Source organism: Populus euphratica, unplaced genomic scaffold, assembly GCF_000495115.2.
Source record: "Populus euphratica unplaced genomic scaffold, PopEup_1.0 scaffold18.1, whole genome shotgun sequence".
Classification (NCBI taxonomy): Eukaryota; Viridiplantae; Streptophyta; class Magnoliopsida; order Malpighiales; family Salicaceae; genus Populus; species Populus euphratica.
In genome coordinates, this window is record NW_011499881.1 from 944168 (window position 1) to 964412 (window position 20245).

At 35.0% G+C, this 20245-nt stretch overlaps 2 protein-coding genes across 3 annotated transcripts; one reads left to right on the forward strand and one right to left on the reverse strand.

Annotated features, from left to right (window-relative positions):
• Positions 1 to 3796: 3796 nt before the first annotated feature.
• On the forward strand, positions 3797 to 8180 carry LOC105129421 (uncharacterized). Of its 2 annotated transcripts, none has more exons than XM_011031474.1 (5): positions 3797 to 4637; positions 4884 to 5771; positions 5877 to 6332; positions 6456 to 6642; positions 7031 to 8180. In XM_011031474.1, exons 1-5 carry the CDS (start codon positions 4032 to 4034, stop codon positions 7993 to 7995), a joined length of 3102 nt encoding a protein of 1033 aa, XP_011029776.1. In that variant the 5' UTR covers positions 3797 to 4031; the 3' UTR covers positions 7996 to 8180. The 2 variants fall into 2 exon arrangements, with proteins under 2 accessions (XP_011029776.1, XP_011029777.1); XM_011031475.1 differs by having other exon boundaries at positions 3798 to 4622.
• Positions 8181 to 8325: 145 nt separating this feature from the next.
• On the reverse strand, positions 8326 to 13446 carry LOC105129422 (protein NRT1/ PTR FAMILY 5.2-like). Its single transcript, XM_011031476.1, has 4 exons — positions 13270 to 13446; positions 11168 to 11385; positions 9568 to 10133; positions 8326 to 9443 (listed from the first exon to the last, which is right to left on the reverse strand). The coding sequence occupies exons 1-4, from the start codon at positions 13376 to 13378 to the stop codon at positions 8564 to 8566; spliced, it is 1773 nt and encodes a 590-aa protein (XP_011029778.1). The 5' UTR covers positions 13379 to 13446; the 3' UTR covers positions 8326 to 8563.
• Positions 13447 to 20245: the final 6799 nt, after the last annotated feature.

The following is a 20245-nucleotide window of genomic DNA, read 5'->3' on the forward strand; positions in this document are numbered from 1 at the left end:
ATTCACCCCTCTGGTCTTAAAAACGAATTAAATAATCCTTTAATATTAAAAACTAATTGAGTAGTTTATTAAAAGTATTTTGTTCTTGGAAACTCCTCCTTTTCTCACATATGTTTCCATATAATCGATTCCTTTTCTTTTCCTCCTCTACCTCTTAGAACAGAAAAAAAAAATCGAACGAGGTGAAAAGGAGCATGAAATGGATTAAAGGATTAAGTTGTAAATACATTTAAAATATAAGGATTAAATATATATTTTGCAAAACCAAGAGTTGGCTATTATAAACCCAAGTTATAATTAGTGTTTTTTATTTAAAAAACATCAACGTTTCGAAACGTTTCCTTGTAGAAATTAAAAAGCCAGTTGTGCGGTGCCCGTCCTTCATTTTGTACGGCCCACAATGGACCACGTGATCGTGAATCCAGTGGCGAGGAAGCAGCGAGAACTTGTGGATCTCTGGCAGTCTTGGGGAATCTAACAGTGCACATCTTGGCTGCAAGTTGCCGTATCTTCTGACGATTCTGAGAAAGTTTTTCCAACACCGCCTTTTGGCCTCATCTTGGCGAGCCAAGGATGTCCTCGTTGTCAGGGGAGAAGTAAGAAAACAGTGTCAGGAAAGTTTGGGATGTAACAAATGAAAACATTATTTATTTTTAAGGTGTTTGTTGTCCTATGTACAGATAACATCGGATTATACCTCTATAATATAACTAAATTTTTTAAATTTTTAAAAAATAAAAAGGTAAAATTAAAAAAAATATTTATATTTTATTATATATTTTTATAATAACATGTTTTTATAAAAGTAAATATAATAATAAAAAAATATAATTATTTATCAAATAACATAATTGTTAATAAACTAATAATATAACCATTAATAAAAAAATATAATTATTTATCAAACAATATAACTATTTATATTAAATTTTAAGTTTCAAGTTTCAAATATTATTTTTTAATATCTTAAATATTTATATAATAATATTAAAAAATTAAATATGAGAATTTGATGATCATGACTTAATTTATTATAAAATAAAAATTCATACTTAAAAACATTAAAATAAATATTATTTTTAAAAATAAATATTTTTTTTATTCGTTTGGAAACTATACCGGTATATAAAGGGAGGGAAAACCTGTACAGTAAGTAAATTCAAGGAAAAACATGTGATGATTTGAAGAAGGGGTGGCCGGCAACTTCAGTTTACCATTTTGATTATAAAGGTGCGAAACGCGGTAACTTATGGCTGTCGATGTAGTGGTAAAGATTTTTTTAAGAATAATTTTTATTTTAAAATATATTAAAATCATATTTTTTAAAATTTATTTTTAACATCAAAATAATTAAGAACACACAAAAATTAATTTAAAGTGTAAAAAAAATAAAAATAAAAATAAAAAAATATAATTAAGTCACAATACTAAGTACCTCCTAAAAAATCATTAAAATCTTGCTTTGTATGATTGAATTCTTAGATAACATTTGCTGAGTTAGAAAGAATGAAAATAAAATAATATAGGTGGAAAAAGATTGAATTAGATATATATTTAGAAGTGTGTTCGGTAGTAATATGTTAGAGAAAATAATTATATTTATATAAATAAGGATGTACAGATAATATCAAATGTAAAGGAGTATATCTTAGTACCCATCTATTATTGTCAAGTAAAATCATTGAGATACTAAAAAAAATATTAATATTTTTTTCATTCATATTTTAGTATATATTAAATTTAAAATATTAATATCAGAAGCTGATAATAAATCAAACGATGAATTCATAAAATTTAAAAGAACAACAATTAATTCTTAGAATAAATAAATGCATAATTATGAAAAAGATACAAGAAAAAGTTATAATAAAACAAAAGATAGATTCATAAAATTAAGAAAATATATGTTATGTACAATGCATAAACATTTAATGCCTCACTTATATTAAAAAATAAAATTACAATTCTATAAAAAAAAAAAAAAAAAACAAGGTTAGAGGCAAGAAAGATAAATGCCTCACTTACCCAACACCCGACCATAACAAATTAAATTAGATTCTCTCTCGTATAATTTCAGACAAACCATGAAAATTTAAATTAAATAGATTTGATAATATTAGATATATGACGAATGAGATAAGATTATCATCCTAATTAAATATAATATCTCAATATTCTAAATTAATCGATATTGATTTAGATTTATATTAGATGACCATAGTTAATATTATTTTTATTATTACTAATTTCTAGCTACAACTTTATGTTAAATTAAACCCGTAATTCCAGCATTAATTTTTCAGTATTATATTTTCCTTGTTGTAGAGATTATCCTAAGAATAATTTCTATAACATGGAAAATTGGGAGTGCCCTCACCAACAGAGGATTTGATAGGAATTGCACGAGACTGGATGACTGAACGAAAGCACAGGCACACTGTCTTGGATGACTGAACGAAAGCACAGGCACACTAGACCCTATAGTATTATTTTACAACTGTGTTAAAAGTTATACTGTGAAGTGTTTTTTTTAATTGTAAATATATTAAAATTATATTTTTTATTATATTAAAATAATTTAAAAATACTAAAAAAATTGATTTTTTTAAAAATTAATTTTTAACAAATAACATTTTTTTTAATGACAAAAAACTATCCCAATCTAAAAATTTAAATTATTAAATAAAATCTTAAAATATGATTAATATTATTTTTTAAAATATTTTTTAGTGAAAAATTTTTAAATTTAAAATTTTAATAAACTTATAATATTTTCTGGTTAATTTTTATCAAATAAATAAAAATAATGAAATTTAAACTAATAATAAACAAATTCAAATATTATATTAAAAAATTATTTTAAGTTAAAATTTAAATTATTAAATAAAATATTAAAATATAATTTATATTATTTTTTAATATCAAATATTTTTAATGATTATTTAAACAAGCGTGTAAAACAGTATTTTTCAAATCAGGCTGGGCCCTTCCCTGGAAAGCAAATGCCGAATAAGCCATATTACCAGAGTAAAGAGGCGAGTTTAAACCCTTGATAAAAAAAAAAAAAAAAAAAAAGAATTATGAACCTGGAGGACATGCAGGCCCTGCATTAAAAGAGAAACTGAATTATATAATTTTTAGAAGCAATAATTCAATGGATATTGAGGTAATCTACAGTTTAAAACCCTAGTAAGAAACAAGACCAGATCGAAATGATCAAAGGTCTTTCAGTTCCAAATGGATCAAGAGGACATTCAAATCCAAAACGAAAACCTGACTGAAAGGTCCTGCTGGAAGCAAGTTCTGTAATTCTTGAAGAACGGCTGAAATAAGTGCCCTAATTGGCCAATGTAGGACTCTTTACCCCCTCCTTGCTTGCCTGTCAAACACTTTGCAACGATCAGAAGGTTTTGTTTTCACCAACTCACACACAAGTATTAAAGAAAACATAAGTAAAATTAGGGTTAGAATACTTAAAAGCTATATATGCGCTGCATGCATGCTATAATTAAAATTAAATTTATAGCATATCAGATATAAGAACGATGCAAACAGGTATCAAAATGATAAACAAATATAAAACAATAGTTTAAAACTGATTTTTTTATATGAAAAAAGCAAGACGAACAGGAATAGATAAAAATTGTACCAGAACAAAATATGAGGCGTCGAGGAAAGAAAAATTACAATGACAGGTTTATTACAAAGCAGAAAGACAGGAGAAGGGATTTGCCAATATTTGGTAAGAAACACCTGTTCACCACCATAAGCTTTCCTAGCTTTCCTCACACAACATTAATTTGGTTCTCTCTTAGCCATCAGCTGTTTTTTCGTCTCTCTCTTAGCACAAAATCGCTGGCTTAACTAACAAAAACCACCACACAAAGCTCTCATGCAACTACGATATTTCTGCATGTCTCCTGATCTTCTCAATCTCTCTCTCTCTCTCTCTTTATTTGGAGAATGCCCTCCTCCTTTCTCTGCCTTCTTTCTCCTGACGGATATCCCAGACGTCATTGCCAATATATTTGATGGCCCAAGATAGCCGCTGTCATTCCTTCTCTGGTACCCTAACCACCATCTCCATTGACCCCGCAGAGACTGATCTCTCTTGGCCTTTTGGAGACCTTAAAGGTCTTGATAAGGATGACATCCGTGAGACTGCCTATGAGGTCTTCTTCACCGCCTGCCGCTCCTCCCCTGGCTTCGGAGGAGGCCGCAATGCAATCAACTTTTATTCCAACCACCATCACCAACATCATGATGGGGATGGAGCAGCAGGAACAGGGTCACCGACTGCACGGATGGGGGGTGGCCCGGTGGTGGTCATGTCTCCAACGAGTCGGATAAAGCGAGCTCTGGGGCTGAAGATGCTGAAGAAGTCCCCTACAAGGAGGATGTCCGCAGTAGGAAGCAGCGGAGCCGGGACGGCATCAGTGTCACCGAGTGGTCCTCTACAACATGGAGGGACAAGCCCTGCCCTGGGGTTTGCCACGGTTCCGGTTACAGGGAGGCCTCGGAGGCCGCTGACATCCGCGGAGATAATGAGGGCGCAGATGAGAGTGACGGAGCATAGTGATAATCGGTTGAGGAAGACGCTCATGAGGACTCTTGTTGGCCAAGTACGTATTGCTACTGTATGTATTTCGAAATTTATTATTCACAACACATTTTAATCGGCGAGTAAATTGATCTGTTTTCGCCTTGTTTTTGTCCAAGAATGTCATTACATTTTCTGCATGCGTGAATGGGTTTACGCTATTTTCTTGTTTTCTTTTTATGATTTTGTGTTCCGTTTTTTCTTATTTGATTTTGGATGCATCATAATTTTCTTTTTGATTTCATGATCAATTCATGACTTGTTGTCCTCTTCACCTTCACAGATGGGCAGGCGAGCAGAGACAGTAATCCTTCCATTGGAGCTCCTCCGCCACCTAAAACCATCAGAATTTAATGACAGTCAAGAGTACCATCTCTGGCAAAGGCGTCAGCTCAAGATCCTGGAGGCTGGTCTCCTCCTGCACCCTTCAATCCCGCTTGATAAATCAAATTCTTATGCTATGCGTCTCCGTGAAATTATCCATGCAAGCGAGACCAAACCTATTGACACAGGAAAAAATTCTGACACCATGAGAACCTTATGCAACAGTGTTGTTTCCTTGTCTTGGCGAAGTGCCAATGGTACCCCAACCGATGTATGCCATTGGGCTGATGGATTTCCACTCAACATTCACATATACATTTCTCTTCTTCAATCAATATTTGATTTCAGGGATGAGACATTAGTCCTTGATGAGGTTGACGAGCTTGTTGAGTTAATAAAGAAGACATGGTCCGCACTAGGAATCAATAGACCTATACACAATTTGTGCTTTGCTTGGGTGCTTTTCCAGCAATACGTTCTTACTTCACAAGTAGAGCCGGATCTTCTTTATGCGACCCATGCTATGCTATCGACGGAGGTGGCTAATGATGCAAAGAGGCCAGACCGAGAGGCTATGTATGTGAAGCTTTTGTCTTCTATGTTGGCTTCAATGCAAGGGTGGGCAGAGAGGAGATTGCTTCACTACCATGACTATTTCCAGAGGGGAAATGTTTTCCTAATTGAGAATCTTTTGCCGTTAGCATTATCAGCATCAAAAATTTTGGGCGAGGATGTTACTATCACAGAAGGGGCTGGGAAAGATAAAGGAGACACACAGATAGTTGATTCATCTGGGGATCGTGTGGATCATTACATTCGAGCTTCTGTAAAGAATTCATTTGCAAAGGTTTCTATTTCTTTCTGTCGCCTCTTTGCTTAATTATCAGTTTCAAGATGTACTGTTTCTTGTACAGCGATGTCTCTCATGTTCATTATTTTTTGTCGATTGCAGATAATAGAAACCGGAAGTTATAAGAGCACAAGTCTGCAAGTGAAAGATGAAGCAAGCGAGGCTCTCCTGCAGTTAGCTAAAGAAGTTGAGGATTTGGCCTTGAGAGAAAGGGAGAGTTTTAGTCCCATTCTGAAGAAATGGAACCCGATTGTAGCTAGCGTTGCTGCTGTAACGCTGCATCAGTGCTATGGAGCAGTTTTAAAGCAATATCTTGCTGGGATTTCCACCCTCAATAATGAGACCGTTGCAGTACTGCAGAGTGCTGGAAAACTTGAAAAGTTCTTGGTTCAAATGTTGGTTGAAGACTCTGCAGACTGTGAAGATGGAGGTAAAACAATCGTACGAGAGATGATTCCATATGAAGTTGACTCGGTCATATTGAAGCTTATGAAACAATGGTTTGTAGAGAGGTTGGACAGAGGGAAAGATTGTCTTAGCCGAGCCAAAGATTCTGAAGTGAGTTTCTTTAATTTGTTTGCTGAAATGAAATACAGCATTTAAGCTTATCTGGGATAAGGTGTGTGTGTGTGTGTGTATTAAAAGGTTTTGGAGGATGAAATGTTGCAATAAATGTTACAGACATGGAATCCGAAGTCCAAACTCGAGCCATATGCGACATCAGCTGCGGAGTTGATGAAAATAGCCAAGGAAGCTGTGAATGATTTCTTCGAAATTCCTGTTGGAATTACTGATGATCTGATTTATGATCTAGCAGAAGGTTTTGATAATATCTTCAAAGATTACACCAACCTGGTAGCAGCTTGTGGTAAGAAAGTAACACCTTCTTTATTCTTAATATTCTCATACGTTTTTCTGCCTGGAATTGTATCTTTGGAAGTGATTTTGTCTGTGGAAGTAATTGCTTAGAAGAAATAGGGTCTTGTTCAAGCAACTTACTGATGACTACAGGACATTTGACAGTCAGCAAAAGTTCTTTGGTGGATGTTCTATTCTGCAGCATATCATAGTAGATGCATGGCTTTTCAGGAAAAAAAAAAAAGAAGAGGAGGAGGACTGGATAGTAATTCTATCTTAGTTATCCTTTCTTCAGTCAGAGGAGATGAACATGCATCACTGAAGGCTATCGAAAATACAAATATACTACGTTCTAATTGCTTGTCTGGCTTCAACTATTTTCTTTGATATGCTTGCAGGATCAAAACAGAGCTATGTCCCTCCACTCCCTCCTCTAACCAGGTGCAACCGCGACTCGAAGTTCCTTAAACTGTGGAAGAAAGCTGCTCCATGCTCTATCAACACAGAAGATATGCACCAATTTGGTGTAAGTGATGCTCACCCTCCTCGGCCATCAACAAGCCGTGGAACACAAAGACTCTACATACGGCTCAACACTTTGCACTATCTTCTCACTCACCTCCACTCTCTAGAAAAGAACCTTGCTCTTGCCCCAAGAACCACTCCATCCCGTGGTTATCATCGCAGGCATCGCATCAATTCCTCTACCTACTTTGAACTAGCCCTTGCTTCCATTCAATCTGCCTGTCAACATGTATCAGAAGTTGCTGCTTATCGTCTGATATTCCTCGACTCGAATTCTGTTTTTTATGACAGTCTCTATGTTGCTGATGTAGAAAATGCAAGGATCAGACATGCATTAAGAATTATCAAACAGAACCTTTCCCTGTTGACAGCAATTCTAATAGACCGAGCCCAACCTTTGGCAATGAGAGAAGTCATGAAGGCCTCTTTTGAGGCCTTTCTCATGGTTTTGCTTGCTGGTGGCTGCAGCCGGGTATTTTATCGATCTGATTATCCCATGATCGAGGAGGACTTTGAGAACTTAAAGCGCACATTCTGCACATGTGGTGAAGGATTGATGAATGAGGAGGCAGTGGAAAAGGAGGCTGAGATTGTTGAAGGGGTGATAGCATTGATGGGTGATAGTACAGAGAAACTAATGGAAGATTTCAGTATCCTGGCTTGTGAAGCAAGTGGTATAGGAGTTGTGGGTTCAGGTCACAATCTACCAATGCCACCAACAACAGGAAGATGGAATAGGGCAGATCCAAACACAATACTAAGGGTGCTATGCCACAGAAATGATACAGCAGCAAATCACTTCCTGAAAAAAGCTTTCCAATTAGCAAAGAGAAGATAAAAGAAAGGATGGTTTTGATCTCTAGAACATTGCAGGCAAAGGATGCTACAGTTTTTTATGCGTTAATCTAATATTGACTTCTAGCCATGAAACCAAAACAGATAATTTAAATTGGAAATGCCAGGGAGCTCATTGTAATTTGATTTGGTTAAGTTAAAATTCCATATCAAGATCTTCTTGGAGCTTGGGATAGCTTGTTTCTTTAAAAATGTAAGCCGCAGGAACTGCTAGTAGGCTATCGAGTGAGGTAGCTTCTATTCACGAAATGCAATTCCTTTATGGGATGAGATTTTCTTAATTGCGTTGTTGCTGAGGATAAACACTCTCAAGTTTATCATCATTAACTGTCGTTTTCTTTCAATATATCGTAAATGTGACAGCTTTTTTTCCCTCGAAGGGTGAAGAAAATGCAGCATACACGTACTAACCACCATTTCTCCCGACTGATTCTACTCCGAAGTAGGCTATCGAGTGAGGTAGCATCTATTCAATGGTCACCAACTTGAAAGTTGAAACCTATTCTCTGATTTAAGCTTTGATTTCTATATAAGATTTTCTTCTGCACATCTCATTCATGTGAAGAAACTTGGTTAGGTCCCGTCAATGTCATCCCTTTCAATTCTTCGGCCAGTACTTCCATTGAATCTGAAACTTCAGCCTTATACACATACAACCTATTCACAATCAAGAAGAAAATGAAGTTCAAGAAGTTGAGTATCGCGAAGAAGGCATAATAATAGTCCAGGTGAGAAGCATTTAGGTTATTCAAAATCCACCCTCGGTGACCATGCTTCTTGGTGATATCGGAAACTGTGGAAAGAAGGAAACTACTAAGGAAGTTTCCAATTCCAAGACTGGTTGTTGAATAAGAAGTGCCAAGACTTTTCATGCTTTCAGGTGCCTGGTCATAGAAGAACTCGAGCTTGGCCACCTCTAAAAATGCATCAGCCACTCCCATGAGCACAAATTGAGGAAGAAAAATGAATATCGTCAAAGGGATTTGACCTCCATTCTCAACCAAGCCATGTTCTCTGGCCACACTTAATCTGTGCCTTTCAATCAGTGATGCAGCTATCATGATTATAATGTGAAAAACAAGGCCTATTCCCATTCTCTGAAGAAGAGTGATCCCTCTGGGATTCTTTGTCCACCTACGAGCAATACTAACAAAGAACCTGTCATATAGCACAACACTAACAAGCATTGATAATGTCACAAATCCACCTAAGCTTGCTGGTGGGATTTTGAAGCTGCCAATTTTTCTATCAAGAGTAGTGCCTTGCTTGACAAAAAGAGTATTTATCTGAGCAACCATCGTGCTTGGGACGAATGTGGCAATCAGTATCGGAATCATTCTCAACATCTGTTTAGTCTCCTCTACTTGAGTAACTGAGCAAAGCATCCATGGGTCAGTTCGACCTGTTTTCACAGCAGCTTTATTAAGGAACCTGCATACATGTTGCACAAGTTCAGAGTTACCACTAGGCCAGGCCAGTTATATAAACGAATACCCTTATATTTAAGCTACTGCTGGAAGAGAAAAAATGCAGACGCACTGCAACTAATGCAAACCTCAAGGTTGGTGTGGAATCAATCCTGAACTTCCCCCCCTTAGCATATTCTTCCAAGTCGAGCTCATAGAGTTCCTTAGGGTCGTTAGGGACCGAAACCTTCGATTTCCGCAGGGCTGCCACTATGACCTTAGCCATCCTTGTAAATGGGCTTCCTGTTGGCTGCCTGTGCCTATAAAATGGTGTGCCAGCTAAGAATATAGCCACCGATATCAAAAGCCCAATAGTTGGAAGCCCATACCCTAATGCCCAACCCACATTGTCTTGTATGTACACAAGTACAGTGTTAGCAAAGAGTGTTCCAAAGAAGATGCTGAACATCCACCAATTGAAGAAGGATAGCTTATGAGCCTTCTCCTTAGGGTGGAAATCATCAAATTGGTCAGCACCGATGGTCGAGATGTTCGGCTTTGTGCCGCCAGTTCCAACAGCTAGCGTGTAGAGGGCGCCAAAGAACACTGCTAATTGCATTGTGGAGGCTTTTCTACAGGTGTCCAAAGTGGCATCCTTGCAGGGAGGTGGTCTTAGAGCAGGAAGGGAAACTGATAGTGTTAGTAGAGACATCCCCTGTCATCATGTCAAAGGTATTAGTTAAAACTTCAACTTCATCAAAAATCACTTTCGACAGTTGTTCGTGCTGACATGCATTTCTTGGTCATTAAACTCAATCTAGTAAATATGACTAGGTTCAAGACTCAGGATAAAAAAAAATTAAAACATATCATTTGAAAAGAAAAAAAAAATGAAACAAGGTTCTAACAAGATTACAGATTGACCCCTGAGATCATCTAGGTCATCACAGGGCTAACACCGAGCAAATCGCTTCAGCCACTGACTATCCGAATATTATCCATAAATCCCGTTGTCTTAGCTTCTTAGGTATGGCTTCTATCCTATGCAATAATTAATATATGGCAGTGTTTTCTTTGGGTGATAATTCAATGCCAAGTTGATTCTTTGGGTGATAAATCAATGCCAAGTTGACTTAAAGGTGCGTGCATGCCTTTTTCTGAGACAGACATGGGACCAGGCAAAGTTCAAGTTGGAATATTGAGACCAAGGTTCCATGCAATTCAAAACTTCAATACCTCACAGCAAATGGTTTTTCTTACATCGAACACGACATCTTCCTAATCCTGCCTTATAAAACAGAGACTAGGCGGTCAAACTTTTATTTGCTGTAATCCCACTAGATGGAAATAATTAGATCATATCATATCCAATTTTAGCCACACGAGTAAGAATTTTAATCATAACTATTCCTTGTTTGACTTTGTGAACAAGCACACAGTGCAAACAATCAAAGCAATACTGTGCAGCTCATGACATCATGGTCGATAAATTCTCACCAAACAACGATGCTTGATGTTGTGAAATGATTAAGAAAAATATAAACCTAATCTATCAGGTAGTACACAAAATGTATCAGATGAGTCCAGCTTATCATTAACCCAACTATAAATGTTTTTCGGACCCACTTTCCGTGTGAAAAGACACTGCTAAATGGGACGTCTGAAACGTCTGGTTCACTGAGCTTCTCATCTTCCCGACGAGATGCAATGCATGCGTAAAAGAGAGAGATGAAATGCCTGCATACATACCGAAAGATAGATAACAGATGCGGCGAGGAAGGTCCAGTACCGACCAAGATGAGCGTCGGCAACATAAGCGCCCAAGATAGGAGTCATCCAAATGGTGCCAACCCAATTCGTAACATTATTGGACGACCTCACTGTGCCTTCATGGAGCTTCTTGGTCAAGTACACTACAAGATTGCTTGATATCCCATAGTATGCCATACGTTCGAAAACCTCATACACTGCACAGCACGTTATAGTACACAATCAGGCTGCAGCTCTGTGAAACATATATATAGGCCCGTGAAGACCTTAAATTCAAAGTACGGATAAAGCAATGATTCTACTAGCCAATGATAAATTTTTTTTTGTTTGAAGAGATGATAAATATTACCCCACTTGATAATTACAAATAAGAACATTATTGAAATAGATTAGCCGGATTTCTTGAGAACGTTTTTTTGTACCCAAAAAAAGAACAGTAATTAATTGCATTTTAGAGAAGGAAGTTAGTAATTTCCTCTATAGTACTGTTAGATATTTGTGTTCTATTTAATTATTATCCCTGTCCGGCAACAGTCCCGACTTAATTATTAAATGGTACTGATTCTTCTACCAAAGTCAAAGATTCAACCCTTGATCATCTAAAATTTTGCACATGCAGATTTAACGTTTAGTCATTTTTTTTATGGTTTATAGATCACCCCTAAATAGGACGAAGGTAGGATTATAGAATAAGTTATTTTAAAATATATATAATTTTTAATATTATGATAGCAATTTTTTTAATTTAAAAATATATCAAAATAATTTTTTAATATTTAATATTTATTTTTAATATTAATACATGAGTTAAAAAATAAAAAAATTAATTCAAAAAAAATAAAAAGAAATTAAAGATGCTTTTTCACCGCAAAAGGCAAAACTCTGTGTTTTCTTCTGCACATTTAATATAATGAGTACAGTATTCACCTATCGAAAACTAATAGTGATAAATTATACCTCTCGAGGTAGGAATATTTGGGAAAAGGATCTGTGCAATTGACTTGAGGGGGATGGGACTAACGGTTGTCTTTCCTTGCTAGTTGCAAGATTCCTCAAACTATGTATTTAATAAGAAATAATTTTTTATTAATTATAGATTTTCTAATTTATTATAGTATTAATAGATTGCCTAGCTAGTTTTGATGAATCTTATAGTCTTAATATGAATAGTTTATCTTTAACTAAATCAGAGAAATAAATTTAATTTTAATATGTAATTAAAGAGAGCACCTAAAAATAATAACAATCACAATACTTTAAAAAAGGCATGCATGCTCCTAGGCTGGTGGCTATTAGCGCAGCATTCAATTTGTGGCCTACGGTTGGTGGTTCTGGTCTGGCTTCAACATCTTCCTAAATAATTGCTAATATTTTTTTAAAAAAATCAATTCTAGCTCAACTAGAACGCACAAAGTAGCTGAGAGATATTTCTTGCTACAGTTCCCCAGGATCAATCTCAAAATCTTTCTTGACTTCTGCATTTCTATTTGTTTTCTGTAGTCGCTGAACATTTCAAGATTCCTCAGCGTAGATTGGAGAAGACGGAGAGCCAGGAAAAACAAGACACGGGGGAGACAAACATTGGCCAAAATCAATGAGTTTTAGACTGCTCATGTATTAATCATTATCTATCCTTAGGCCCATGTAAATTAATCATCTGATATGTTTATAAAGGTGAAGCAACACATGAATTAGAGTGCCCTCTTGAATTGGCATCAAAGAAAAGGATACCTTGACAGTGAGCTAGAAATTATATTGATGAAGAGTAACATGCCAAGTATCAAGAAGCCATTGGAGGGTCAGACTATCTTTCCATGGCATGCACGAGGGGCTCGGCTTAAAGTGACGAGGAAAGAAAAGAAAAAAACAGAAGAAGAAGAGTTCGAGCCACCTGGAAAACAGCTTCCAGGAGCGTAGCTCAAAACAGCAAATGTCCTGATTAAAACATTTGCAGACTAGTTGTCTGGTGTGTAACCAAAGTTAGGAATCACTAATGAACATCTCGTCCTATAAAATTGGAAAATTAATACCCTTTGAGAGATCAGAGAGAGGAGGGAGAGGGAGTAGAGAAGATGAATTACCAACAACAAAGGAGCAAGCTCTCCATCCGCCTCTCTTGGATCTAAGAACAGGCTTTCCTTTGAGATCCACGGTCCCATCTTGCGTGCACTCATCAAGCCCGTTTTCCATAGCCAGCTCTTCGGCCTAATAATAAAGTTCGACAACTTTCTTTTTCTCCGAGCCTGATAATGCTAGTTCCAGCAGCTACCACAATATATTGGAGTGTCCATCAGATAAAAACCCTCTTAAACCCTTAATTTACCATCATGCCATTCTTGATTGCCTTCATTGATTGTTTTTATTATTCCAAAACGCTTACGAGATCCATCATCCCTGTTCCATCTCCTTGATAAAATGACAGCCATGTCCTCCAAGTAATTTCTTATTTGCTATATTCGTGCATGGTTTCAGCAGAGTTATGTATACCCGACCCATCATTATGTTTAGCTTGCGACGGTGTGCCACTATCTGGGAGTATGCATGGCTACTGCATCCCAACCGATCAGAATATCCAATCAGGATCGTGTAAAGTTTCCAGGTAAGAGATTGAGTTTTAGATAAAGTATGGATCATCGTCTGCCCCACTCAAAACTGATCCTAGATAAATAAATAAACACATATATAAATAAATATATATATAATCTTAAGATTTTTTAAAAAAAATTTATATATATACTAAGCTAATTGTATCCTAATTACCATCAAATTAAAGCATTCGGTTTTAGATTTTCAGTTCCAATTATAGATACTCAATATATACTCAAAATCTAATCAGCTAAGGTTTGGGTATCAAAAATCTATAACTAGTTTGAGTCGGGTCTGGATAGGTATTTTAAATCCAAGTTCACACATGAATGATATTAATGATATCCATGTTTATCTCATGGGCTTGTGAGTCAAGCTAGTATTTAGGGATATTTGATTAATTTCCTGATTTTAGAAATTCAATCCATTCGTCTTTAGCAAGGTGGCTAATGGATCATGTTTAATATCAATAAAAAGTTATTTTTATGTATTTAAGGACTCTCCAATAATTAAATAAGTATCCTTATAAAGGATACCCCTCCTCTTTTATAGAACCTTCTGCCTTTTTTATTGAAGAGAAGGGTTAAAGTATCAGGAAAATATCTCTGACATTTCAAGATAAAAATATTAATAACTTATCATGATAAAATATCTCTGACATGTCAAGATAAAATACTTTTCACATTAAAAAAATATCTTATTGGATCTATATATGTTTAGGCTTAACGCTTGGCTAAGCCTAGAGATGGCGAGTTATTACCTTTTCTTTGATCATTCTGTTAAAAGGAAGATAAAAAAAATTAATGTTGATCCATCAATAGGCTCCCAAATCTTAGGTTTTATACACAAAGATTTTGAAGAATCTCTGTTTACAACAAATAAGAACCTAATTACCTTTTCTATAAGATCGTACATATCCCACATAAGATTGTTGGGATCTTCAAATCTAAGTGATTTGTCCTTACTAGGAGGAGGTGTCTATCGGGAAATAAAATGGTGGTTGTTTTAAATGTAGTAATTGAGTGAATTTTTTAAATATACTATGACATGAAAAGTTATTTATCCTATAATAGGAATGAAAAGTTTGTTTTTTTATAACCCTAGCGTTCCTGCTTATGACTTCTCTTTTACTTTCACTTTTTATAATTTTTTGAAAATTTTCTCTTACAACAAAACCCTAGATCATCTCTTCTCCAATTCAAGAAAAGACCTCTTCTAGACATTTCTCCTTTTAAAAACTTTTTTCCTTTCTTTCAAATGGAATAAATGGACTATATGAACATTAGATTCATCTCTACAAAAAATACCTTTGTCCCCAGGAGAAACTCATGTTCTACCTAAAGCTTGAAAGGAGTAGTAGGGGACAAGGATTTATTAGAATGAGCCTTGGGATAAGAGAGGGTGCTACATTGGCATCATTTTCTAAAGTGGAAGGAAGAAAACCTTATCATATAAGTATTTCTCCTTCCTCTACCAAAGTTACTCAGGAAATAAGGTTTCATAGGATTTCCTCTCTTATCCTAATTTAAGACATTCAAAAAAGAGAAAGGCTATTTAAACTCCTAAGAACAACATCCATAGCACTGTAAGTGTTGTGGATGTAGAATTTATAGTCCATTATCAATCTGAAGAGTATATGGCTTAAATACAATTTAAGACATTAAAAAAAGAGAAAGGCTATTTAAACTCCCAAGAACAACATCCATAGCACTGTAAGTGGTGTGGATGTAGAATTTATAGTCCACTATCAATCTGAAGAGTATATGGCTTAAATACTAGACCCTGCTAAACATATTAGTAAGCAGACCTTGGGCTCTACTCGAGGTTATTTTAAAATTATCATCCTCATCTATATGTATTTGATGAGGCATTCTTTCCCTCTTCAAGGGTTCATAAGGAAAGTGTTTAGTCACTATCAACTGGGTTTAGACCAGCTGCACCTCAATGGATGGACAATCCCATCCTCATTTTAAAATTTTTGTAGGATTAGTACGTTTGAGCCTACTGTCAATATTTTTAGAAGTCGTTATCAACTTATTGCTGGCATCGATGATGACAATGACATATGGTGGTTCTTCAATTTTGACAACATAAATTGTTGCACGTGTGTGGCGTTGTAGCGATCATCCACCCTCTCAAATTTGTGTATCCATCTGGTATCTAGGAAATATAAGGAGACAAGAAATTCTTATCTTTTATCGGTGAAAAAAGAGAAATAAGAATCGCCATCTAGTTTTTTGTTTCTAGGAACCCTAACTAGTTTTAGAGATCAGGTACGAAAACTGGTTATATAAATGAAAGGTATTAACATCTCAAATACACCAAAAACTGGTTATATAATGAAAGGTATTAACATCTCAAATACACCCTACCTAAGATAAGCTGCATTATTTAATTATCTGACATAAGCTAAGTTTTCATTGTATTTCTAATTGTTGGTCTATTTATGATTTAAGAAAAGTAATCATCAGTGAGGAGGTTCTTATCTTATCAAGTAAAACTTAACCGTTTTAATATCTATAAAAAAATCTACATTTTTAATATCGAGAATACGTGTTAAGTATAAATTCATAATCCCTGATATTAAGAAAACAAAATAATTTTTTTTGGAATTTTTGAAATATCGGGCAAATTCTCGTAACTTTAATAAACTAGTTATTAGAGTCAAAATACAAGATAAAATGTATTTTTTTTAAGTTTACTTTGTTGTTGTATGAAAAAACATAAGATTTTTAGCTTTGAAATACCTAGTCGTATGCACAAAAATATATTTTTAATTTTTTTTTGTTTTTAAGTTTTTTTAAACCGAGTAATTTAATACATAATTTTTGTATTTTTAATGATATAAAATTACAATATGATATTAATCAAAAAGCGTATAACAAATACACGAGGAAATTGTAAAAATCCCAAACAAAAATTTTTTAAAAGTTTTTTTTACAAAAAATAAACTAAGCAAAGCTCTGCCACCCATTCTAGGCTAGGCCTGCATTGGCTCAACTACAAGGTTGGCCTCAGCCCAGCTGTATGGGTTGGGCTGATGTTCTAGCCCACCAGACAAATAGTTGGTTACTGTGTTGAGCATAGTAACCAACTGAATATAATTAGGTAGTTACTGTGTTGAGGTAACTACCTATTTATTTCATTTGCTGTAGAATGTGAGTCACGTTCTAAATGCAAAAATGAAAAAAATAAGAAAAGTGCAAATAAACAAAAGGCAGCAAGGGTGAGCAGGTTACCTAGAGTGGCGAGGCACAGTAGTGACTATTTGTGGTGGTTAAAGAAGGTTGGGCCAACGACTGGAAAGAGAAATGACGATGATTCCAGGTGGGGGCACTGTTGTCTTTTTTTCTTCTCCTCTGTGAAGAGACCGCAATCTCTATTTTTTTTCCTTCCCCTCGTTTGTTTCACTCTTTTTGTGCTCACTCAAGCAAGTCTTCATTTTCTCGTTTCGATTCATTCACTCATCTCTCTGTTCTTCTTCTTTCTTTGTTTTTTCCTTCTTCCCTTTTTTTTTATCTCTTTTATTCTATTCCCCTTCTCTATTTTTTTTTTCCCTCTGGTCTCTTCTCTTTTCTTCCTCTCTCTCTTATTCTTCTTTGTTTTTTTAACTCTCTTTCTCCCTTCCTCGATTCTTTCTTTTTTCTTTCTACACTCCTTTTGTATTTATAGGCAGAGGGAGAGGGACCATCTTGCCATGTCCTTTAATGGTGCAGGGTAGGGTGGCATCAAGGCTACTATTGCACAACTACCCTTGCCTCTATAAGGCATGACTCTTTTTTCATTTTAGTGTTGATGGGTAGGGCATAGTGGTGTCAGTGAAGGGACAAGTCAAGTTGTTATTGGTTCTGGGGGGGGGAGCAAAAAAAAAGGAAAATGCTTAGTCTTCCCCTACTCTCTGCGTGTCTAGGGAAAGAAGGCTTATGGTGTCGTTAAAAAAGGTACCATTTGCTTATTCAACCTTTTTTTTTCAACAATGCATAAAATGATGTTGTTTTATCTAAAATATACCGTTTCATTTAAAAAAAAATAGTGCCAAAATATGTCAATTCTGATCCAATCTTTCAATTTGTGTGCTTTTTTTCCCCTTCATTTTGGATTTCTTTAATCGAGTCTTTAATTGCCCATCAGACTTTAATATCTATGCAATTTAATCTCTGATTTGACTAAATCAACTTCTATAAATTATAATTTGACTCTAAAACTTTAATTTATTTTAATTAAAGCCTAAATTGATCTAAAAATCACTTTTTCTTGCAATCAAACCCTATATAAATCCAATTAAACCTTTAATAAAATTTAATTGAGTCCATAAACATCTGATTTTAGACGTTTTTTCCTTAAATCAAATTTTATCATTAAAAAAGGCTCTCGTCGATCAATGATATACCGTTAAATTTCAAAATTTGTATTTTTGAACTTCCTCAACCATTTTCTAAGCGTTTTGACATCCTCTTTTTACTAATATTATCTTTTATATTTTTTTGTATTTTCTCTTTTTTATACGATAGGCAAAAATGGGTTACAACATAAATAATGGTGTTACGAGGAACATGTTGGTTAGGAAGCCAATACATGTCAAGAAGTTAAGGGAGAGATGGTTAGTTGTAATATTTATTGGGACATTTAATCCTAGAGAAGGACTATAAGCCATCTAAAGTTGTTCCTATTATTACATGGCCCCTCATAAAGTAAATGGCAAGCCTTATAAAAGCTCAAATGAGAAGAAGAATTATGTTGAGCTAAAGTCAACTTCAACTATATATGAACTCAATAAAATGGTATATAGATACTACCAAGTTGTTTTACAAGTTAGGTTGATGGTCCTTTTTCTTTTTTCCTTGCTTATAACCTTAGTTTTGTTTTTATCTTCATAAGACTGAAAATTGAAAGAGAAGGAAAAGCTTAAGTAAAGTATGTTGGCGAGAGTTTACCCTAGGGTCTCTATCTCCTATATCTTTTAGATTCAGGAGGTGGAAAGGTGATGCAGTCTGTTAGTAAACTTTTCGCTCCTGATAGTTTTGTCTCTAAGAGGATAATGATGAAGGTTGTAATCCTTATAAAATTTAGGGGATGTGATTTTCTCTCCCCCATGAAAAAGGTAAACCAGATTCTTTCTATTATGATTGCTTGTGTTGCCACTCGTTTTAAGAGGAAAAAAGTCTTTACTCCGATTGGAACATATGCTCCAGACCCACTAATAAAGGCTTATATAATAGTATCTTCTCTAGGTTGGCTTACTAGGAAAGTAGTAGCTGAGACTTCCACTAGGGCTAGCCCTAAAGAGTTTATGGATGCTTTTGCCCAGATGGTTCTTGTTTGCTCTTCATTTGATTTTTATGTCCTAGTAGAAGATAAAAGGAATCTCATGAAGGCTCTAGTTAGAGAAAAAAAAGTCTTAGGGAGGCTGGCCTTGAGATGGTGATAATGTTGAAGAGGGTCCTCACTATCTCATCAGACATCTTCGCAATGTTTGATGAAAGTTTCCACCTTTATCTAGCTTTAATTGGCCAAATGGTTTTTAATGTCAGAATTTTCTTGATTTTTTATATGTAATTCATTTATCTTAATATTTATTTTCATGAGTCTAAAATCCTTGTGTAGAAATCTCAGCAGGGTTTAACGTTAACACTTGGTAAAATATTTTTGGGTCTAATGTCCATACTTAGTTAAGAAGTTTTAGGTTTAGTGCTTATACTTAGTAAGAAATTTTTAGTGTTAGGAGGCAAATTATTTAAGCTTAACAATGTTTAGGAGTGTCTTGCCTTCTTGGAATATAGAAGAGGTGTAATTTACAAGCATCCTTTTATTAGCTCAGATGTATCAACTACAGATTGTTAATGAGCTTTCAGGTGGGAAGTTGCATTAAGAAGCTTCGAATTTAATCTACAAAGGAGCTTATAGCTATTATTCCTAGGATGACAAAGCGTCTTCATTGAGGTAGGGTTTATACCATCCTTAAAGAATTATGTGATCGCACCAGATAGACCATGAAGGGGACTGTATTTGTCCCTATTATTGAGACAATGTCTATCTTATCCTTTAAGAGATATGAAATCATAGTAGAGGGACCATGTAAATCCCTTCTAGGTAAACTGTGTAGCAACACTAAGAAGATGTTCATTCCTTTTAAAGTATGTGTTATCACACTAGGAAAAGTAAATCCATCATATCCTTAAAATGTTGAGAGGTTTATATCCTGGAGAGACTGTATTTGTCCTCGTTACTAAGGTAGTATCCATCTTATCCTTGAATAGTTATGCAATCATATTAGAGAAACCATGTCAATTGCAATCGTACTAGAAAGACCATGTCAATCCCTTCTAAGATAAATTGTGTCGCAACACTAAGAAGAAGTTCATTCCTTTCAAAGTAAATTTGTTATCGCACTAAAAAGAGTGAATCCATCTCATCTTTAAAAGGTCAAAAGGCTTATGCTCTAAAGAGATCGTAGTCATCTCTATTAGTGAG